The sequence below is a fragment of the Nannospalax galili genome, unplaced genomic scaffold, assembly GCF_000622305.1.
Source record: "Nannospalax galili isolate Female #2095 unplaced genomic scaffold, S.galili_v1.0 scaffold184, whole genome shotgun sequence".
Taxonomy (NCBI): domain Eukaryota; kingdom Metazoa; phylum Chordata; class Mammalia; order Rodentia; family Spalacidae; genus Nannospalax; species Nannospalax galili.
In genome coordinates this window covers 1,775,463-1,794,420 of record NW_008351649.1, presented here as the reverse complement: position 1 = coordinate 1,794,420, position 18,958 = coordinate 1,775,463, and the positions used below count along the sequence as shown (strand labels likewise).

At 52.3% G+C, this 18,958-nt stretch overlaps 3 protein-coding genes across 8 annotated transcripts in view; 1 reads left to right on the top strand and 2 right to left on the bottom strand.

Moving 5' to 3' along the window:
- Positions 1-18,958, bottom strand: part of Pithd1 (PITH domain containing 1) — a 31,321-nt gene that overhangs the window by 5,060 nt on the left and 7,303 nt on the right. For 2 of the 3 annotated variants that reach the window (XM_008848597.2, XM_008848596.2), the window contains 3 exons: positions 15,214-15,318; positions 14,043-14,151; positions 12,407-13,272 (listed from right to left, as the gene is read on the bottom strand). In XM_008848597.2, the coding sequence (XP_008846819.1) occupies positions 13,171-13,272; positions 14,043-14,151; positions 15,214-15,318 (316 nt within the window). In that variant the 3' untranslated portion in view covers positions 12,407-13,170. Of the gene's footprint in view, positions 1-12,406; positions 13,273-14,042; positions 14,152-15,213; positions 15,319-18,958 lie in introns of those variants that run through there. The other variant, XR_003846319.1, reaches the window with a different exon arrangement.
- Gale (UDP-galactose-4-epimerase) lies at positions 525-4,822 on the top strand. 4 transcript variants are annotated; one of them, XM_008848601.2, is made up of 11 exons: positions 525-630; positions 2,161-2,286; positions 2,376-2,491; positions 2,572-2,685; positions 2,953-3,129; positions 3,412-3,525; positions 3,608-3,674; positions 3,751-3,836; positions 3,946-4,023; positions 4,220-4,334; positions 4,437-4,822. In XM_008848601.2, exons 2-11 carry the CDS (start codon positions 2,166-2,168, stop codon positions 4,493-4,495), a joined length of 1,047 nt encoding a protein of 348 aa, XP_008846823.1. In that variant the 5' UTR covers positions 525-630; positions 2,161-2,165; the 3' UTR covers positions 4,496-4,822. The 4 variants fall into 4 exon arrangements, with proteins under 4 accessions (XP_008846823.1, XP_008846821.1, XP_029409649.1 ...); XM_008848599.2 differs by lacking the exon at positions 4,220-4,334; XM_029553789.1 differs by lacking the exon at positions 4,220-4,334 and having other exon boundaries at positions 567-630; positions 2,085-2,286.
- On the bottom strand, positions 4,887-9,139 carry Lypla2 (lysophospholipase 2). The gene is made up of 10 exons (XM_008848598.3): positions 8,988-9,139; positions 7,543-7,648; positions 7,274-7,305; positions 7,119-7,184; positions 6,625-6,672; positions 6,466-6,536; positions 6,268-6,341; positions 6,089-6,190; positions 5,813-5,986; positions 4,887-5,738 (listed from the first exon to the last, which is right to left on the bottom strand). Exons 2-10 carry the CDS (start codon positions 7,618-7,620, stop codon positions 5,688-5,690), a joined length of 696 nt encoding a protein of 231 aa, XP_008846820.1. The 5' UTR covers positions 7,621-7,648; positions 8,988-9,139; the 3' UTR covers positions 4,887-5,687.

Below are 18,958 nucleotides of genomic sequence, written 5' to 3'. Positions count from 1 at the left end.
ACCCCGCGCCTTTTATTTTAAACAGAAACAAAACCATGTCTTAACTTGCTATAAGGTGGGCAGGCGCAAGGGCAGGGGCAGGTGCAGACACATCTCTGGGGAGTGGGGAGTGACTTAGGGATGGGTATCGCAACTACTACGGCGGATTTATCGATTCCATCCCCAGATCCTGGAGTCGTTATCAAACTGAACTTTAGGTCGCAGCCCAGGTGGCCCCAGCACGTCCTCCATCCAGCGCCATCGGGCGAAGGGCTGGGCAGGCTGGAGACTCGGAAGCCTGCGGCTCAGAGCGGGGCTGGGGTCCGTCCATCCGGTGCAGCTGCCAGGGGTGGAGACCAGGAGGGCAGAGGTTCGCGGCCGTGCCTCGCCTCTGCGACCCCACAGGTCCCCGGATGGTGTCAGTGCCCCTCACTTCTGCTCTCCATGGACATGCACTGTGCGGTCGCTTAACCTGCGCGGGCATTTTGTCCTGCGCGAGTCTCCTTAGCGCCCGTAACCCAGTTGACACGTTTCCGTGAGGGCGTGGAGTGGGCGGGCCCAGGGTGGGCTGTCAGCTCTTAAAGGGGCCACCCCTCTGGACGCGGGAGGCGGCACCGCTGGAGCCAACGTGGGGCGCAGGAGCCGCAGCAGGTTCGCGGGTGGAAAGGAGGGTGGGCTCGGAGGGGCCGTGTGATCGGTGAGGAGCGAGGGGGTTCCAGGAGGGTTTGCCTGGGTTTGCCGCAGCCCCGCAGGGCCGGACCCGCCCATTTTGCTAGCGTTTCCCGCTGCGGTGGCGGGGGCCACCCGAGTTCATTCATTCCGGGACCTGGCTCCCGGCTCGCGCTCGGAGCCCTGGACCGTCGTCCAGGATTATCTGGGCCGAGCCCGGGCGCCATCAACTCCCCTCCATTGTACAGAGTGGGAAAACTGAGGCGGCGACCGCTGGCCAAGGTCAGTCCCCGGGGCCCGGAGCGATGCGGGCCTCGGAACAGCCTTCCTACCTCCCGGAGCTCCTCGGCGACCGCTTTCCGGCGGGCGCGCGGTGAGCGGGGCTCAGGCGGTTGGCTGCGCGCCTGGGGATCCGGCCCAGCTCGGCTCTCACAGCAGGACGACCCCAGGCAAACTGCTTCCCGGCCCTGACCTTAGTACCTTTCTCTGTAAAGTTCCATTGACAACACCTGCCTCATCCACTTTGGGGGATGGGAGGGAGACCCAAGAAAATAACCCTTTAAGTGCCGAGTAGCGAGCCTGGCACGCAGTAGGCATCTAGTGAGTTGGTGCTGGATGTGCTCAAGCGGTTTGAAGCAGTCTGGAGGAAGGCGGCAGCCGGCCAGGTCTCGGGAATGAAAGGCCTCAGTGTCTGGACTTCCCGTCCGCCTGCAGTTTGCTCAGGGCGGGGATGCACACCTGGCAGTGGAGCGCGGGCCACATCCACGTCGACACCAGCCCACCCGGTGCTGCCCCAAGTTGGGCGGGATCCCTTGCTCCATGCCAGGAGTGACCCAGCTGTTCCTGGCATAGGCCGAGGCCAAGCCCCGGGGTGCCACAAGGTGGAGTAAAGCCAAACCCACTCCAGGGCAGTGATACTGCAGCCATAAAGCTGGGCTCAGCCTACCTGGCTGAGGACCCCACCCTTGAGGCTCTCTGGTATATTTTCTGCTTCCTCCTGCCTGAGCCTTGAGGGGAAGGGCTGCCTAGGTATTAGTCACAGAATCCATCAGAGTGGAAGCTCTGTGGAGGCCTGAGTCTGAAACCATAGCATCTCAGTCCTGCTTCCATCCTCTCTTCTGCCCTGGACTCGCCATTCTCCAGAGATAGAGGCAGGAAGCGTGGGTCCTCAAAAATACACCTTACCAAATCTGGGACAATAGGAACTAGACAATATGAGATGTCTGTCACCTGCAAGTAGAGGTGGTAGACTTTTAAAGTCATCTCAGTGGCCCTTCCCCTACCATGTGGTACAGATACAAAAATTAGTCTTAGAGATGGGAACTGCGGCCCATGGAGGGAAGAGAAGCTTCAGTCCCTAAGGCCAGAGTGGTAGTGCCCAAACTTGAGCCAGGGCACCCTCATAAACTCAGGTCCACCATTGCATCCCTCTGCAGTGAGGTCAGGGAACCAGTACCCAGCTGACTGAGCCGGCAACCTCAGCCACCTCTGAAGCTCTACATCTCTAACCAGGTGCCATGGCAGAGAAGGTGCTTGTAACAGGTGGGGCTGGCTACATCGGCAGCCACACAGTGTTGGAGCTGCTAGAGGCAGGCTACTCTCCTGTGGTCATTGACAACTTCCATAATGCCATCCGTGGTGAGTGAAGAGGATGGGGCATGGCCTCTAAAGGGGATGGATCCAGGATGCCATCTTCTAATGTTGATGGCCTCTGTGTGCCCCACCAGGAGGGGACTCCATGCCTGAGAGCCTGCGGCGGGTTCAGGAGCTGACAGGCAACTCTGTAGAGTTTGAGGAGATGGACATCTTGGATCAAGCAGCCCTACAGCACCTCTTTAAAAAGGTGGGTGCCATTTGGCAGTTAAGAGGAACATTACAAAGGACTGAGGTGGCAAGCCTCCGACACTCACTTTGCCCCTGCAGCACAGCTTTAAGGCTGTCATCCACTTTGCTGGGCTCAAGGCTGTGGGCGAATCAGTGCAGAAGCCTCTAGATTACTACAAAGTTAACCTGACTGGGACCATCCAGCTTTTGGAGGTAAGAGGGTAGGGACACAGACCCCAGGAGGGCCCCAGGATGTCTGACATGCCAGTCACAGTAAGGGCCTGTGTAGGAGAGTCTAACAGGGCCCAAGCTGTACGATCTTGGACACGTGCCTTTATTTACCTCCCAGCCTGTTTCCCTCTCTTTACCTCCCAGCCTGTAAATGCGTGCCCATCGCCTCAGCCCCACTCTCTTAGGGTGGACTAACAAGTAGGACTAATTGATGAGGCACAGGCCACTGATCCTCCCCTCCATGGCCAGATCATGAGGGCCCACGGGGTGAAGAACCTGGTATTCAGCAGCTCAGCCACTGTGTATGGGAACCCCCAGTACCTGCCTCTGGATGAGGCCCACCCAACAGGGGCCTGTACCAATCCCTACGGCAAATCCAAGTTCTTCATCGAGGAGATGATCCAGGATCTATGCCGGGCAGACACGGTGAGGACCCCTTGTCCCAGCCTTGTCACCCCTCATTGACTGTACTCATCATGACTCCCTTGAGCCCAAGACTGGGATCCTGGGCACACTCACCATAAACAGGAGGCTAAGGCTCAGAAGTGGCCAGGCCTTGGCTTGCCCAAGGTCACAGCACTGGCAGGGCAGCCCCCCTCCCTTGCTCACTTGTAGAGAATGCAGAAGACATGGATGAGGTAGAGGGCTGTGCATTCACTTGGGACTCACTGCATGTGCCCCAGCCCCACTCTGACCTGCATCACACAGGCCTGGAACGCAGTGCTGCTTCGGTACTTCAACCCCATAGGCGCCCATGCCTCCGGCCGCATCGGCGAAGATCCCCAGGGCATCCCCAACAACCTCATGCCCTATGTCTCCCAGGTAGGGGGGATAATCCTAGGGTGGCCTCGGAGTACCACTGGTGCCAGGGACCTGGAAGAAGCTGACCTGACCTCTGCCCTAGGTGGCAATTGGGCGACGAGAGGCCCTGAATGTCTTTGGTGATGACTACGCTACAGAGGATGGCACAGGTAAGCCTAGAGGACCCAGGAGCGGGGCAAAGAGGAAGAATGAGGTGTGACAAACTCCATCCAACCACCTCTACAGGCGTGCGGGATTACATCCATGTGGTTGATCTGGCCAAGGGCCACATAGCGGCCTTGAAGAAGCTAAAGGAACAATGTGGCTGCCGGGTAGGAAGTGAAGACAGAAGCCAGGGAGGGAAGGGGTCGGAGTCCTAGCTGAATGGGGCACAGAGGGGTGGACAGTGCACCCCATTCGACAACCCGTTCTCCCGGGCAGATCTACAACTTGGGCACAGGCACAGGCTATTCTGTCCTGCAGATGGTCCAAGCCATGGAGAAGGCCTCAGGGAAGAAGGTAGGCCCCACCCATTCACCTCACAACAGAACTCCCTTCCCACTCACCCACCCTCTAGGAGCCCCAGCGCACCCATCTCCAGCCACCTGGCAGCTCCGTGCTAGGTGCCTGAGTAGCACTGTTGTACTCTGGCATTTCCCAAATACCTGGCTAGCCCTAGGTGGCTGAGGCCCAGGGTCTACTCCCTCCCTCACAGATCCCATACAAGGTGGTGGCACGTCGGGAAGGCGATGTGGCTGCTTGTTATGCCAATCCTAGCCTGGCCCATGAGGAGCTGGGCTGGACAGCAGCCTTGGGGCTAGACAAGATGTGTAAGTGTTGGCCTCACCCTGGAAAGTGAGGGGCTGGCTCTAAGGACAACTTTGGGCTGGGCTGCTCTTGAGGCAAGTCATTAGCACCCATGTCTGTCACAGGTGAAGATCTATGGCGTTGGCAGAAGCAGAATCCTTCCGGCTTTGGGGCACAGGCCTGAGGACCACCCTACCATGGACCACAGAGGGAAAAGCAGCAGCCACCCACTCTCCAGCCTCAGCAGGATCCCACATCCCCCAGCTCTGGGGCCAAGCCGAGGCCACCCTACCTCAAATGCTAGCCAGCCACTCAGTACTGCAGACAGGAGACCTTAGGCTCTGCTGACCAGGAGCTAGGGTCTCTCAGACCCGTAGGGTCCAGGAGTTTGTGGGACCATCAGGCTGGGTGAGGAGGCAGGGTTCTGGGACCAGAATCTCTTCTAAGGCACTAACATACTGCTATGAAGGAACTTTCCAAGTATTTAAAATAAAAATGTTTTCTTATCCTGGGCAGTTTGTCACGGATGGTCACTCTGCACCTCTTGACTATGATGAGGCAGGCAGGCCTGAGAGTTGAGGAAGCAACTTAATTTTTATTGGAATCCAGGACAAAACAAGAAAAACACCCAAAACCACATGGAGACAGAAGACGAGACACAACTCCTCCCCCACCACCTCCCTGGCCCTAGAGTGGGAACATAGTGAGGGTGAGACAGCAGGGGCAGAGGGCCCCTGAACCTCAATCCAGTCCTGCAGGCTCCAGGCCTGCAAGGAAGGGCCACAGGGAGGTAGGGCCCAGCCCCAAGGGGGAGGGAACGGCTGAGGGGAGGCCCTGAAGGACTCTTCCTCCTCACCGACATGCCTGCCCAGGGGAGGGCAGCCCACAGCAGCAAGGGGCCCTGGGCCATGGACACCGACACATTCATGACTGAAAAGCAGCTGCAGTGAGCCAGGAGAGACGCGATTATCCGGGCAGAATCACTGGGGTGGGAACCCAGGAGGGCCCCACGGGCCAAACCCTGAGGTCGCAGGAGGGGGCCCAAAGCGGGGCTAGTGAATGAGGTCCTGAGTGAGTGGGTCAGCGGCTGGGCCCCTTTCTCCCGCTGCCTATGGCCCCTCCAATACTGCTGCCAGGGGCCCGCCTCTGGGGGTGTAGGGTAAGGAAGCAGTCCATCCCTGCTGTTGACTGCCAGATGGCCGAGGTCAGCAGGGAAGGCCTGGCCAGCCTCGGCCACCTGCCCCAGAGGCCTGTGGGAAGAGGACAGGGTAGGAAAAAGGGGGCAGGGGCTCGACCGGCTCAGATCCAAGATGGTGCCGTGCTTGCTTGCTGGGTCCCCTGTGAACTGAGGGACTGCACTGGGGGCCAGCAATGGATTAGACGGGAGGCAGAAGCTTCTCCAAAAATTCCTTCACAGCTGCCATTTCCTGGGGTGAGGTAAGATTGTGAGGCTCCCTGCTGGAGGGAGGAGGGAGAGCAGGCACAGGACATCCTTACTAACCTGAGGACAGGAGCTGTGCATGACACCTGGGTATGTCTTGAACTGAACCCTGGCAGGTGTGACAACAGACCGGAGCTTCTCAGCTGTCAGGGCTCCAAACCGCACAGGCACCATGGGGTCCAGCTCCCCATGGCATTGAAGAATGGCCAGGTCCTTGGCACTGCCATTGGCTGCCTGTGGACCAAACAGGATTCCCAGGGCAAGATGGGTGCTGTGCAGTGCAGAGCCCATGCCACAGGGACCCTCAAGGCAGGAGAGGCTTGTGGGAATACTCACCTGGGGGAAATTCCGATGCAGAGGCAGCCAACAGCTCAATGCCACGATGCCAGCCAGAGGATGGGGACAGGTGAGGGCTGTGTAGAGGGACAGGGCCCCACCCTGGAGGGAAAAGAAAATGACAGGTCAAGAGGGCCCAGCTCACCCTCCTGGCCTCTTCCCCCTCACACCCTCATCACCTGTGAAAAGCCACCCAGGACAATTCGATTGGCAGGGATTCCATTCTTCATCTCATGTTCAATCAAGGCCTTGACTGGGAGGAAGGGCATAACTGAGTGGAGGAAGCTGCTGGAGGCCCGAAGGCAGCCAGCAGGCACTGCCCAGGGCTTTTAAAGGGGAGGTAGGGAGGGAATGCCCAGAGAGGACTGGGGCCTTACTGTTCTCCGCTGCCTTCTTAATGCCAGCCTCATCCTCTGGGGCATCTGGACTCAGCCCCATCAGGTCAAACCTGGGCAATCAGAGGCAATGGCTTCTGGAAGACCTGGCCAGCCCCTGCATCTCCCTCGGTTCCCATCTCCCTCCAGCCCCAAACTCACCAGGAAGGCATCACCATCTTCATGTTGAGTGTCACAGGGATCCTGGGCCTGGGGAGAGTTAGCCAAAAAGGCTCAGGAGGCACAGAGCATCAGCAGAGAGCCCAGGAAGGGGCGAAGCAGCCCTTGGGGGCCCCTCCCAGCAGGCAGGGCCTGTGTTTCAGGTGTTGCCAGGCAACCTGCCACGTGGGGCTGGAGGCTGTGGTTGGGGCATCAGTGGTATGGATGGAGAAACAGAAGCCAACACCCAGTGATGGGGTCCAGTTCAGGGGGTAAGTACTCAAGAAAGGGGCAGGGGAGGCTCTCATCCAGGAAGCCTTGGGTCTAGAAAACCCTGTGGGTGGGGGGCTGGGACTAGAGCCCATTCCCAGGGCTCCGGGGAGCTAAGGCTGAACATGGCCTAACTGGAGCCCAAGCCCCAAGAGGCAGCTGATAGACCAGGCCTCGAACTTCAGGACCACCCCCCTTGGCCCCTCCCTAGCTGGGGTGACACTCACGCATGGGGACAGATGTACTTGACGTGAGGAAGCCGGATGGTGGAGAGGGCGTCAGCCCAGCTGTGCCTGTGGGAGGGAAGGGGAAGAGGCGCTGGTATAGAAAGGAACGGAAGGGACGTAGGCCCTCCAGCCCTGCCTGATGAAGGAGCACTCACCCTGTGTCTCCAAGTCCATGTAAAAAAATAACCTAGAAAAGGGTCAGAAATGGGGAGATGAGAAGGTTCCTCCTTTAGATCCTCCAACTTCATCTCATCCCTCCTCCCCTTAACCCAGGACCTGAAGGAAGGAACTGAGCTGGAAGTCAACAGGTTATTAACCGTGAGCCTCCTGGCTTCAGGCTACTCCCTTCTCACACTGCCACCTCCATGTTTCCCACACTGCCTACAGCCAGTGGCCACCCACCTAGGTCTGGCTCAGGGCTTACCGCAGCCGTTTCCCGCTCAGCTCCAGACACGGTGGCAGCGTCAGTGAGCAGGGGCACAGACATTGTGTTACCACACATACACTGCAGGGCTTCCTGCAGGCTGGGCCTACACAAGTGAGGGTGGTAGGTAAAGAGCAAGGCCTGGCCAGAGAAGCCTCCTGGTTCAAGAGGCCCACCCAGGCCTTCAGCCCTACAAGGCATCAGAGTTTGACCCTGAGCAAACAAAAAGAAGCCTGGGGCAGAGGGTAGAAAGCTGCCCCCCCCAGAGTTGAGAAGTAGAGGCAGCCATCCTCTTGGGGTGGGCCAGAAATCAAGACCTTGGTTCTGACCCAATCCCAAAGCCTCCGATGGGCTGGAGCAGAGTTTAGGGACTGGAGGTGGAGGAGAGAGGGCAAGGGAAGGCAGGGCAATCCCTGCTGCCTTTACCCCCCTAAGCCTCTGAGCCCTAACTGCATCTTGCCAGGGTTCCAAACATCCCTTCTCTGGAGCCCCTGTATCCACTCCTCCCTGAGTCCTGGCCTTAGGGGGAGATGAAAAGGAGAAAAATGGCAGGAAAACAGGCTTTCAGTCACGCCCACCTCCCATCTTCTGCATCCAGCCAGCCTCCCCTTCCATCCAGACTTCACAGCAGTCTGGCTCAGCCAGAAATCCCCAGGATCCCTGGAGGCCCTTGTCCCATGAGCTCCTAACAACGCCAGTCTGCCACCTTGCACCCCAAACTAGTGCTCCAAAGCCCTCCCATCTCCACGGGGCTACCTGCTGTTGCTGTGCCACTGACTCCAGGTGGGCCCCCAACTGAACAGGTTCTGGGACTCCCAGCATGAAATAATGTCAAGCTGGCTGGCCCCTCCCCATCCTTAGCATCCTCCAAACTCCGGAAGCTTCCGCTACCTGCCTCTTGGGTGTCCACCTTTTGCAGGGCGCCCCGCCCTCCTGCAGGTTCCCACCTTCCAGCTCTGACCTCGATAGCCCCTCCTCACGGTAGGACGCTCACCAAACATCTACACCTCGGACCCTGAGGTTCCTCTTCCCAAAGAGCATGCACCTGCCGCCCTAAGCCGGGATCCCCTACGTTCTCGGCCTTGGGAGACTCCCACCTCCACGCGGCTCCCCCTCTCCAAAGGCTGCCTGCCCGCCCGGCCGGGTGTCTCCCACTTCCCACCATGGGAACTCGCGTTCTGACCCAGGGTCACCCCATCCTTACAGGAGCATTTTCTAGCCTGCCCACAAAGCGGCTGTGATCCCAGGGAAGCCTCTGCCCCACGATGGGGTCTCCCGCTGCCCACCGCGCCGCCCTCCCGCCACTCGCGTAGCTCCTCGCCGGGCCGGCGCGAGGCTCGAGTGCCCAGAACTGGACAGCGCTCCGCACGCTCCCCGCCCCAACCCAGCGCGGCCGCCCGGGGACCCCGCAGCCCGCTCCCCCGGGCGCGCCCGCCGGCCGGTACCTCACTCCCAAGGGCTTCCGAGACCACTCGAGCGATGCTCCCCTTTCTCCGGCACAGACACACTCGTCCCCCTCGGACGCCCCCGCCGGAACTTCCGTTCGAATCCCGGGAACCCAGCCATCGCGCTGCCGGAAGTAGCCCGGCCAGTGGCACGGAACCCGGAAGCGGGGCCGGGTTTCCCCACCTTGGAGCTGCCATGTTGCCCACGGTGGGGCCGCTCCCTAGTTACGGCGTTGCCAACTACAGCTTCGGGACCCGCCATCCGGATGCCCAGCCCCACCGCCACCCAGGCCCTCCTGGAGGACAGGTGTCCGGAAGGAGACGCATTTTTCACACTATTAGCAATTATTAGCATAAAGTTGAACATCTTCTAGCTCCGTGGGGGGGGGGGGGGCGGTGTTACTCCCAGGTGTGGCCCTGTGTATTCACTTTTGTTCAAATTTATTGTATGTATTTAAAGCCCAGTATTGGATACATAAGTAGTAAGGCCCGGGGGGGGGGGGGGGGCGGTGTTACTCCCAGGTGTGGCCCTGTGTATTCACTTTTGTTCAAATTTATTGTATGTATTTAAAGCCCAGTATTGGATACATAAGTAGTAAAATGGTTACTATAATGAAACTCTTTAACACCTCACTTACCTGTTTCCTTCATGTGGCAAGGTAACTGAACTCATCCAGCAAAACTCCTGATACTATTAAGTAGATCTTTCCACGTGGCCGTTCTCCACACTGGTGTTCATGTCTTATTCCAGTTTCACAGGATCATGGATGGAATCATACACTCTGGCCTGAAAAGACCCAAGATCACCTGTCTTAAAAGATGAGGAAACTGAGGCTTAGAGAAGGGAAGTAAATAAACAGCAACTCAAGATTACACTGTAAGGCTTGCTCCCTTTCCTGACCTGCTTCCTGAGCTATAAAATGGTGTCAATAATTACCACCCTGCGTACTTCATAACTTTGCTGTTAAGCTCAAATGAGGTCGTGTGAATGTGCTTTGAACAACTGTAAAGTCAGCGTGAGGCCTTAATCTCAAAGGGCCCTGGTAAAGAATGGAGTCAGGAGGATAGCTGAACATTATGGAAGAGTACCTCAGTGCTGGCTTAGCACTGGCCTTAAGAGATGTCCTGCAGAGTGCACCGAGCGCCACCACCAGTGATCTAAGAGCAAAAGGGCTTCATTTGGTCGCCACTGAGTCACACTTTGCAACTGGGCTTAGAGTCCACGCTGAGAGACAGACTGAACTGAAGGACCACATCTCTTGAAGAAAACCTGTAGGGATCTGCAAACAGGAAATGAGTCACCCCAGTCCCTCAGAGGCTGAGGACTCATCCTCCCAACTTAACCACATTTTTTTTCTTTTTTCTTTTTTTTTCTTTTTGAGACAGGGTCTCCCTGTAGCCCCAGCTGGCCTGGAAATATGTAGAAAGGCTGGTCTTGAACTCACAGAGATCTGCCTGCCTCTGCCTTTTGAGTGCTGAGATTAGAGGCATGTGCCACCATACCTGGCTAACCACACTACTTTTTTTTTTTTTTTTTTTCTGTGAAATAAAAGCAGTTCCAGCTCAGAAGCCCAACTTTCCTCAGCCAAGAAGCAGTCTGTTCTCATCTTCGCGTCAACAGGTCATGGAAATGGAGCCTGGAATACCAGGATCTGGGCATCCGGGCAGGAAAACTTTGGGTAACAAGGGAACACTGCACATCAAAGGCCTGGGGCTGGATGTCACAAAGGGAAAGCTGAAAGCAATACAGCTGGCCCCAACAGAACCCCTTCTGGGTTGGCATATGGAAGAAGTGAACCTGCACCCTCAAATCACCTGCACCATCACAGCACTATGGGAAATTGCATGACACTTCAAATAAACACCGGTTGGCCCACCTGTGCTGCATGCTTTAGTTAGTGAAACTAAGGTTAGCCCTCTTTGAGGTGTTGGGTGTTTTTACACGTATGATGTGTGTGTATACATGTTTTGTGTGTATTATCAGTAGGCAAGCTCAAGTGGCAGTCCTCACCTCCACCTTGTTTTTGAGGCAGGTTCTCTCCTGTTCACTGCAGTACCATGTATGCCAGTCTGGCTGGCCCGTGAGCTTCTGGGCGTTTCTTGTTTCTGCCCCTCCTCTCATCCAGGAGTGCTGGGATTATGGCCTGGCTTTTTAAATGGGCTCCAGAGATCCTAACTCAAGTTGTCAGGCTTGGGCAGCAAATGCTTTTAACTCACTGAGCTAGCGAGGTTTCACATTCTAATTTTCCCTTAATCCAAATTGTAAAAATGGCAGTTATTCTGGCACTAGGAATCAAGCTCACATGCTGGGCAAGCGCTCCACCAGAGCTGTATCCTCACCCAACGGTGCACATGCTGATCTTCAAAATAGACTTGTGGCTAAGCAGGTAACCTCAGCGCACCCAAAACCATTTACATTCTAGTTTTCAGGCTGCATTTCAGAATTTTGATTCCCAACAAGACTTAAGAGTAGCAGACCTATTTTCCAAGGACAGGCTGGAGAAAGTGGCTATATCATCCTGACAAGTGTGGGCCAATCACTCAGAGGAATTCTCGAGGATTAGACTCAGCACCAATTCCTTGTACCAACTCTTCCCACTTTCTGTAACAGAATATACAGGCATCTCAAACGCTCTTACAGACACTTAAATTTTGTCAGTTGCTGTGCTGACTTTCCGACTTTGGTTTACCTGCAGTGGATTTTCTGTTTCTATCTGTCCTAGTTTGCTCTTCATTGCTATGACAAAACACTCTAACCACTACCAACTTGGGGAGGAAAGGGTTTATTTAGCTTATGTATCCTCCTGGGTCACAGTTCATCCAGGAGCCCAAGGTAGGAACTCAGGGCAGGAACCTGGAGGCAGGAGCTGGAGCACAGGCCATGGAGGAATGCTGCTTACTGGCTCGTTCCCTTGGCCCCTGCTCAGCCTGCTTATGTAACACAGGCCTACCTGCCCAGGGGTGCCACCACCCACAGTGGGTTAGGCCCTCCCACATCACTCATCAAGATGCCCCTCATACATGGCCACAGGCCAGTCCAACAGAGGCAATTCCCCAATTGTGGCTCCCTCAACCCAGGTGTGTCAAGTTGACACTAAAGCTATCCAGCACACTATCCTATCCAAATCCTCACTTCTTTTGATGCCTCCAGAATCTGTCCTTTGTTTTTATAAATGTCACTTCTCCTCATGAGAAATGGAATTTAGGTTTTTAACCCCAGCATTCTCTTTACAAAATGTGAAAGTAGGAAATGATTTTACCATATTATACAGAATTAAGCTTTACCTTTTCCTGGAGAAAGTTATCTTTATTTGTGATATTTATGATCTACCTAGATCAAAACAAAAGTCCAACTTTAATTCAGTCCACAGTGAAGTATGTTTCACCAATACTAAAGAGCACAGAAGAAAATTCAAATATAAGTCTGGCAAGGATTTATTAGGAAGCTCATCAGTCACAGTGAATAAAAGCCACAAACAGAAGAGCCAGAAGATCTCCAAATCCCAGCCCTGGTACAGCACAAGTTAGAAGTTAATGAACAGTAGGGGGATGCCAAGGGGAATCTTACCCCACCAGGTCACTCACACACAGAGAAATGACTTTCCATGTTCTCCCCAGACTGCTTGACTGGCCAGTGGGAAAGCAGACCTCCCCATAAGCAGTCCACATTAGGAAACTCCTGCCTTTCCAGCTATCATCATGGACGTTTGTGTGACAGCGCCAAGTTGGGTACCCTGACAAGAATGCTGGCCAACGACAGGAGGGAGCAAGTAGGAACGTGTGTTTCTAGTTGGAGACCCTCCTGATGGCTAACACAAACATAAAACTCAGGTTTCAGAAAGATTCCTGTAGCCCAGGAAGCTTCCTTTTTTAAAAAGGACAAGTCACACAAAAACCCTGCCACAAGCAAGACACTTGGGATCCCATGGCCACACTGACTGGAAAAGCAAGCGTAATGCATGATGCCAGATGCCACCCAGTCTCTGCAATGTCCTAAAGAACGACTGTCCCTTCGCACCCACACCACTCCCAGTGGTCACAGGCCAGATTCCTGCAGCAACCCCAAAGACAAAGCCTGGCCAAGGCTGTGGCAGGCAACTCTCGCTGGAGCCTCCTCTGTCCCTCCCAGCAGGTGGTCATACATCTTCACTGACAGCACGTCTGAGGGAGCCCGGGCCAGCCCTTACGAAATGAAGTGTGTCTGTGGGGTGACCTGATGCACCCGGTGGTCTGCCGGGTTGGCCGATGCTTCGTAATTGCAGATGGTCACCTCATGCCGACGAAGCTGTAAGAAAAGGGGCAAGGTCAATGGTCACTAAGGAACTGTCTTTTCCAGAGCATACACACCGCAATACTCCTTTATTCAGGTTCTAGCCAGATGGCATCTCTAAAGCTCCCCTCTGATGAAGCTGCTTCTCTTGAGAAGCCAGTAAATACCATTATCAAGGACTGTAAGCTCAGAGGACCCATTCTCCCACTATAGTGGGACACCATGAGAAGAGGAACTTGTCTAAGGATCTTAGCATCTTTCTCTGGTGCCTGGAACAAGAAAGAGGAAGAACAGGTTTGGAACCTATGGCCTCCTGAATGCTAGGGGGCTCTCTGTCATTGAGCTACACCCCCAGCCCTGTACCAAAAACATGCTTAATAAAGACTCTCAAAGTACAAAACTGGGAACTGGCATAAATTACATTTCAGTCCCCTTAATACCTATAGTGGGGCTGGCGAGATGGATCAGCAGATAAGAATGCTTGCTGCTAAATCTTAGTTCAACACCCAGAACCCACATGGTGGAAGGACTGAAATACTCCCACAGGTTGTCCTTTGAGTACTACATGCATGCCATGGCACATGTACACCCATACATACACACACAAAATACATGTTAAAAAAAACAATAAACTGTACAGTCTATCCAATGAGGAAAGGTATAATGATGAAATCAAGAAAAACTATTAACAGATGAAACGACCCCACCACTTGTACTCTTTCCTGTCCCCGGAGCTCCTGCCCATGGAGTGTAGATACACATTTACCAATCCCAATCCCTTTTACCTCTGTCCACTCTCCTCTCAGGCCAATATAAAAGATCTTTGTGGTATCTGCTCCAAAGTTTTTTGAGATATGAATGGACAAATGATAGACATTTGAAAACCGGGAGATTCTAGAGGACAGGAAGAAGGAGAGAAAACACAGGTTACTATGCAGTGAGCATCTCACCACCAGGCAGACAACAGTTTAGTTTCACTTGTGGCACAACCCAGGTATATGCCCTAGGTCCTTGGGTCCTTGATTCTGTTTTCTCCTTGGGAACAGCAATCAATTCAGTGAACCTTTACTAAGCACCCACCAGATCCAGTCCAAGGCAGTAGGGATAGAAAGCTGAATAAACAAAAGACCAGGCATGGTGCTATATGACATCTCAGCACCCAGTAGGCAGAGGCAGGAGGATCACCAGATGTTTGAGATCAGCCTGAACTACAAAGTAAATTCCAGTTCAGTCAAGGTCACACAGCAAGAGACTGTCTCAAAAAAATAAAATAATCCAAAAAACAGTGCTTCGGAACAGGAATGAGAAATGGTGTATAACCAAGCAGGGTTGCTACCCCATTTTTATAGTTTCAACTTTACCCTTAGGAAAAAAGAGAAAATTAAAGAGGAGAGCAGGTAGGGCCAGGCATGGTGGCACAGACCTTTCATCCCAGCACTCGGCAGGCAGAGGCAGGTGAATGAGATTGGGTCTACACAATGAGTTCCAGTTCCAGGCCAGGTAGGGCTACAAGGAGATCCTGTCTCAAAAATACCCCAAAAGAGATGGCATAACCCAGTGAGTTATAAGCACTCTATGCAGAGGCATTCTGAAAACACCTTTCCCAAAACCCCGTAGTTGTTCATCCAGAACTGTTCAGTGCTTCCAAGTTAACAAGTCTGTGTAGTTCACTGAATCTCTTGCCAAACTTTGCCACGCCAAGGATCAAGCTTCCTCTGCTGTTTTAACTTGCCTCCAATGATCAGAAAGCAGGAGACTGGCCAAAACAAAGAGGCAAGCTCATGGACTGCATGCTCACTGCACATGAGGGAGAAGTCACAGGCACATGCCTGAAATCCTGTTGTGGGGAGACAGAGGATTTCAAGTTCAAGGCCAGCCTGGGCTATACAGTGAGACCCTGTCTCCAAAAAGGAAAACCAAAAGCCATAAGGAGCAGAGGACAGCTCCCATGCTTACTTCGTAGCGTACTCTAACTCTCCTGTAACATCCCGGTTCAGACTGAAGGTCTGATCTGGTTCCCTTTCTGTGTCATCAAATGACATCTGGGGAATGTTCTTGTACCTGAGAAAAGAAAGGAAAAAAAGGTCATGGAGTATGAATACCAACTTTTCCAGTTCTTCCAAACTCCCTGATGACTACTCAATTGTTCCATCAAAAGGAAATCAAAACGTGGAATAAAAATGGCAACTTACCAGCATTTATATATAAATATCTTTAAGTCAACAGCAACAACAACAGAACCCTGAAAGATGAGCACATTAGAAGGAGCCTGAAGTCCTAGCCACTTGGGAGACCAAGTACTGTTTGAGCTGAGGAGCTCACTCAGGGTCAGTAGGCAATTTAGCAAGATATCTTGAGGGAGGGAAAGAAAGGGAAGGAGGGAGGAAAGGACGGGGAAGGGGGGGAAGAGGCAGAGGAGAGGGAGAGAGAGGGCTAGTAAAGAGCTAAGAAGTGCAGCAGAACCCACTGGCATCTTTGAGTGGGTTAAGGCCCCATAAGAAGCAGTATTCAGAGCCACAGCTCAAACTGGGTCACGAGCAGGGAGCATACGGAGAAAGCAGCAACTCAGCACATTCAGACCAAGCTGAGATGTGAAACGAAACAGCTTACTCATGGGAAAAATACATACTTTGGCAGAAATATATTAAACAGTTTAGGAGATAAGATCCAGTAACCCAACACTCAAGGAAGTTTTGTGTGCCAAAATCATCCAAACACTCACTTACACTTCTTAAAATACAAGTGGGGGTTTTCACTTTGAAAGAGCACACACAAAAGGGTATAAATTCACAAAAGGCTCTGGAAAGTCAAAGTACCAATACAGAAAATATTCTAAAAACACAAAAAACTAACAATAGTCTCTATAAGCTCACAAATTCTGAAGGACTAAGCCTTAGTGTTTTATTAACACACCCAGGGTGTTTTATTAACATACCCACAAACAAGGGGGTTAGATTTTCACTGTCATAGAATGTGTATAATTTTGAAAGCAAGTTTTGCTTCAAAGTGTTTCTAAGAATGATGTGGAGCAGAATAACAACAGTGAGTCCTCATGAGAGGCATTACGAGGCAGCACAACGCTGTAGTTAATTTAAAATCAGTGCCTTAACCTACAGAATGGCAGAAAACATGTGCAGCTGCCCCTCCAACAAGGGGTAAATACCCAGGACTCAATGGCAAAAGAGTAATCTGATTTAAAAAACAGCCAAACGATCATTTCTCAAAAGAAGGTACATAAGTAGAGTGTGATCGCACATGCTTGTAATTCTAGCACTTGAGATAGTCAGAAAATTTTAGGTCAGCATGGGTAATACAGTGAGACCATGACTCAAAAAACCAAAGGGAAGACATACAAAGAGCGAACAAGAATTTGAAAATACATCAAGGTCCCTAGTCATCAATTCAGAGCTAAACCACAATGAGCTATCATCTCAACCTCTTAGATTACTATTACCAAAAGATAACTGGCTGCTCCTGAGGAAGCAGAGAAGGGAAACTCCACACGCACTGACAGGAGTTATGAACGAGGGGTGTCAGGATGGAAAAGTCTCAAAAAATAGGAGGCAGAAATACCGTATGATCTAACAATTCATTACTGGGTATATATCCAATAAAAGAAATCAGTGTGGCAGAGACCTCGCACCCCTACTGCACCCAATGCTCACTACAGCACTGTCCACAATGGCCAGGACAAAGACTCAACCTCAGTGCCCATCTACAGATGAAAGCATAAACAAAAAACGTGGTTTATCTACACATGGAAAGTACTCAGCTATAAAAATAAACTGTCATTTGAGGCAATGTGGATGTTACGTGAAGTGAAATAAGCCAAACAGAAAGACAGTGCATGCCTCACAGACCTCATGGATCAAGAGTGGAATAGTGATTACAGAGCCTGAGGGTGTGGGGAATGGAGAGAGGATGGTCATCTGAGACAGGATGCAGTGGGGTTACAGGAATAGCATCCATCTATGGTTAACAACTAACTGCCAGACATAATGGTTCAATGCCTCAATTTCCACCATATGGGAGGCTGAGGCAGGAGGACTGCCATGAGCTTCAGATCAATTTGGATTACAGAGGGAGAACCTGTCTGGAAAAAACTTTTTTTAAAAGAATATTTTATTGCCAGGCGTGGTGGCGCAGGCCTTTAATCCCAGCACTTGGAAGGCAGAGGCAGGCGGATCTCTGTGAGTTCAAGGCCAGCCTGGTCTACATAGTGAGTTCCAGGACAGCTGGGGCTACAGGGAAACCCTCTCTCAAAAAGACCAAAAAAAAAAAAAAATTATTATTATTACGTGTATGTGTGTATTGCCTGCATATAGGTAAGTGCACCCGTGCCGTGTAATGCCCTCAGACGACAGAAGAAGCTGTCTGATCCCCTGGGACTGGAGTTACGGACGATTGTTAGCTGCCATGTGGGTGCTGGGATTCGAACCAGGGTCTTCTGCAAGACCAGCCAGTATTCTTAACCACGGAGCCATCTCTCCAGCCCCTGGAAAAAACTTTTTAAATTTTAAAATTAAAAAGAAATCTGGGTGTGGCACCACACACCTTTGATCCCAGCACTCAGGAGATAGGCAGGCAGATCTCTGTGATACTAGGGCCACTCTAGCCTATTTATGGAGTTCCAGGCCAGCTGGGACTATAGGGAGATCCTGTCTCAAAACACAAAACAAGAACAACAAACCAAAAGAAAAAAAGCTTCTCAGAGTGATGGTACACATCTACAATCCCAGCATCTGAAAAGTGGAAATAGGAGAATCAAGAGTTCAAGGTCAGCCTCAGTTACACAGTGAGCTGGAGGCCAGCTTGTGCCGTGTAAGAATTTGTCTCAGAAAAACCAAAACCAGGCCAGCTATGGTGATGCACGGTGGATCTCTATGAATTACACAACAGCCAGGACTACATACTACTGCCCTTAAAAAAAATAAATAGGGGCTAGAGAGATGGTTCAGTGGTTAAGAGTACTGGCTGCTTTTGCAGAGGACCCAGGTTCAATTCCCAGCACCCACAACTGTCCATAACTCCAGTACCAGGGGATCCGACACCCTCTTCTTATCTCCACAGGCACTGTACAACACAGATGCTCTTACATATATGCAGGAATACACTCATACACATAAAATAAGATAATAAATTAAGCCGGGCATGGTGGTGCACAAAGGCAGATCTCTGTGAGTTCAAGGCCAGCCTGGTTTACATAGTAAATTCAGGTCAGCTGGGACTACAGGGAGACCATCTCAAAAAGACAAAAAAAAAAGATAGTAAATTAAAAATAAGTAAATACACTTAGCATGGTGGTACAAGCCTTTAATTTAATTCCAGCATTTGGGAGACAGAGGCAGGTCGATCTCTGTGAGTTCGAGGTCAGCCTGGTCTACAAAGTGAGTTCCAGGCCAGCTGAGGCTACAAGGAAACCCTGTCTCAAAAAGACCAAAAATGAAAGAAAAAAAGAAAGGAAGGAAGGTAGGTAGGCTGGTTGGCTGATCAGTTGATCAGGGCCAATGAGATGGCTCAGCAGATATAAGTCACTGATGCAGAAGCCCGGTGACCTGGGTTCAATAGCCAGAACACATATAGAAGCAGGAGAGAACTGACTCTCAAGAGTCATCCTCTTACTCCACACACATAAACATCACACAGACACACACAAAGCAAAACCAAGGCTGGTGGGATGACTCAGGGTGGCGACACTTGC

Bases quoted from the DNA above. Each gene is read 5' to 3' on its own strand.
- Gale (XM_008848599.2), top strand. From the start codon at position 2,166: ATGGCAGAGAAGGTGCTTGTAACAGGTGGGGCTGGCTACATCGGCAGC. The intron at 3,130-3,411 runs GTGAGGACCCCT...TGCATCACACAG, and splicing joins ATCTATGCCGGGCAGACACG to GCCTGGAACGCAGTGCTGCT. The intron at 3,837-3,945 runs GTAGGAAGTGAA...TCTCCCGGGCAG, and splicing joins AGGAACAATGTGGCTGCCGG to ATCTACAACTTGGGCACAGG.
- Lypla2 (XM_008848598.3), bottom strand. From the start codon at position 7,620: ATGTGTGGTAACACAATGTCTGTGCCCCTGCTCACTGACGCTGCCACC. The intron at 7,306-7,542 runs GTAAGCCCTGAG...ACCCTTTTCTAG, and splicing joins CTGAGCGGGAAACGGCTGCG to GTTATTTTTTTACATGGACT. The intron at 6,537-6,624 runs GTGAGTTTGGGG...CTGATTGCCCAG, and splicing joins AAGATGGTGATGCCTTCCTG to GTTTGACCTGATGGGGCTGA.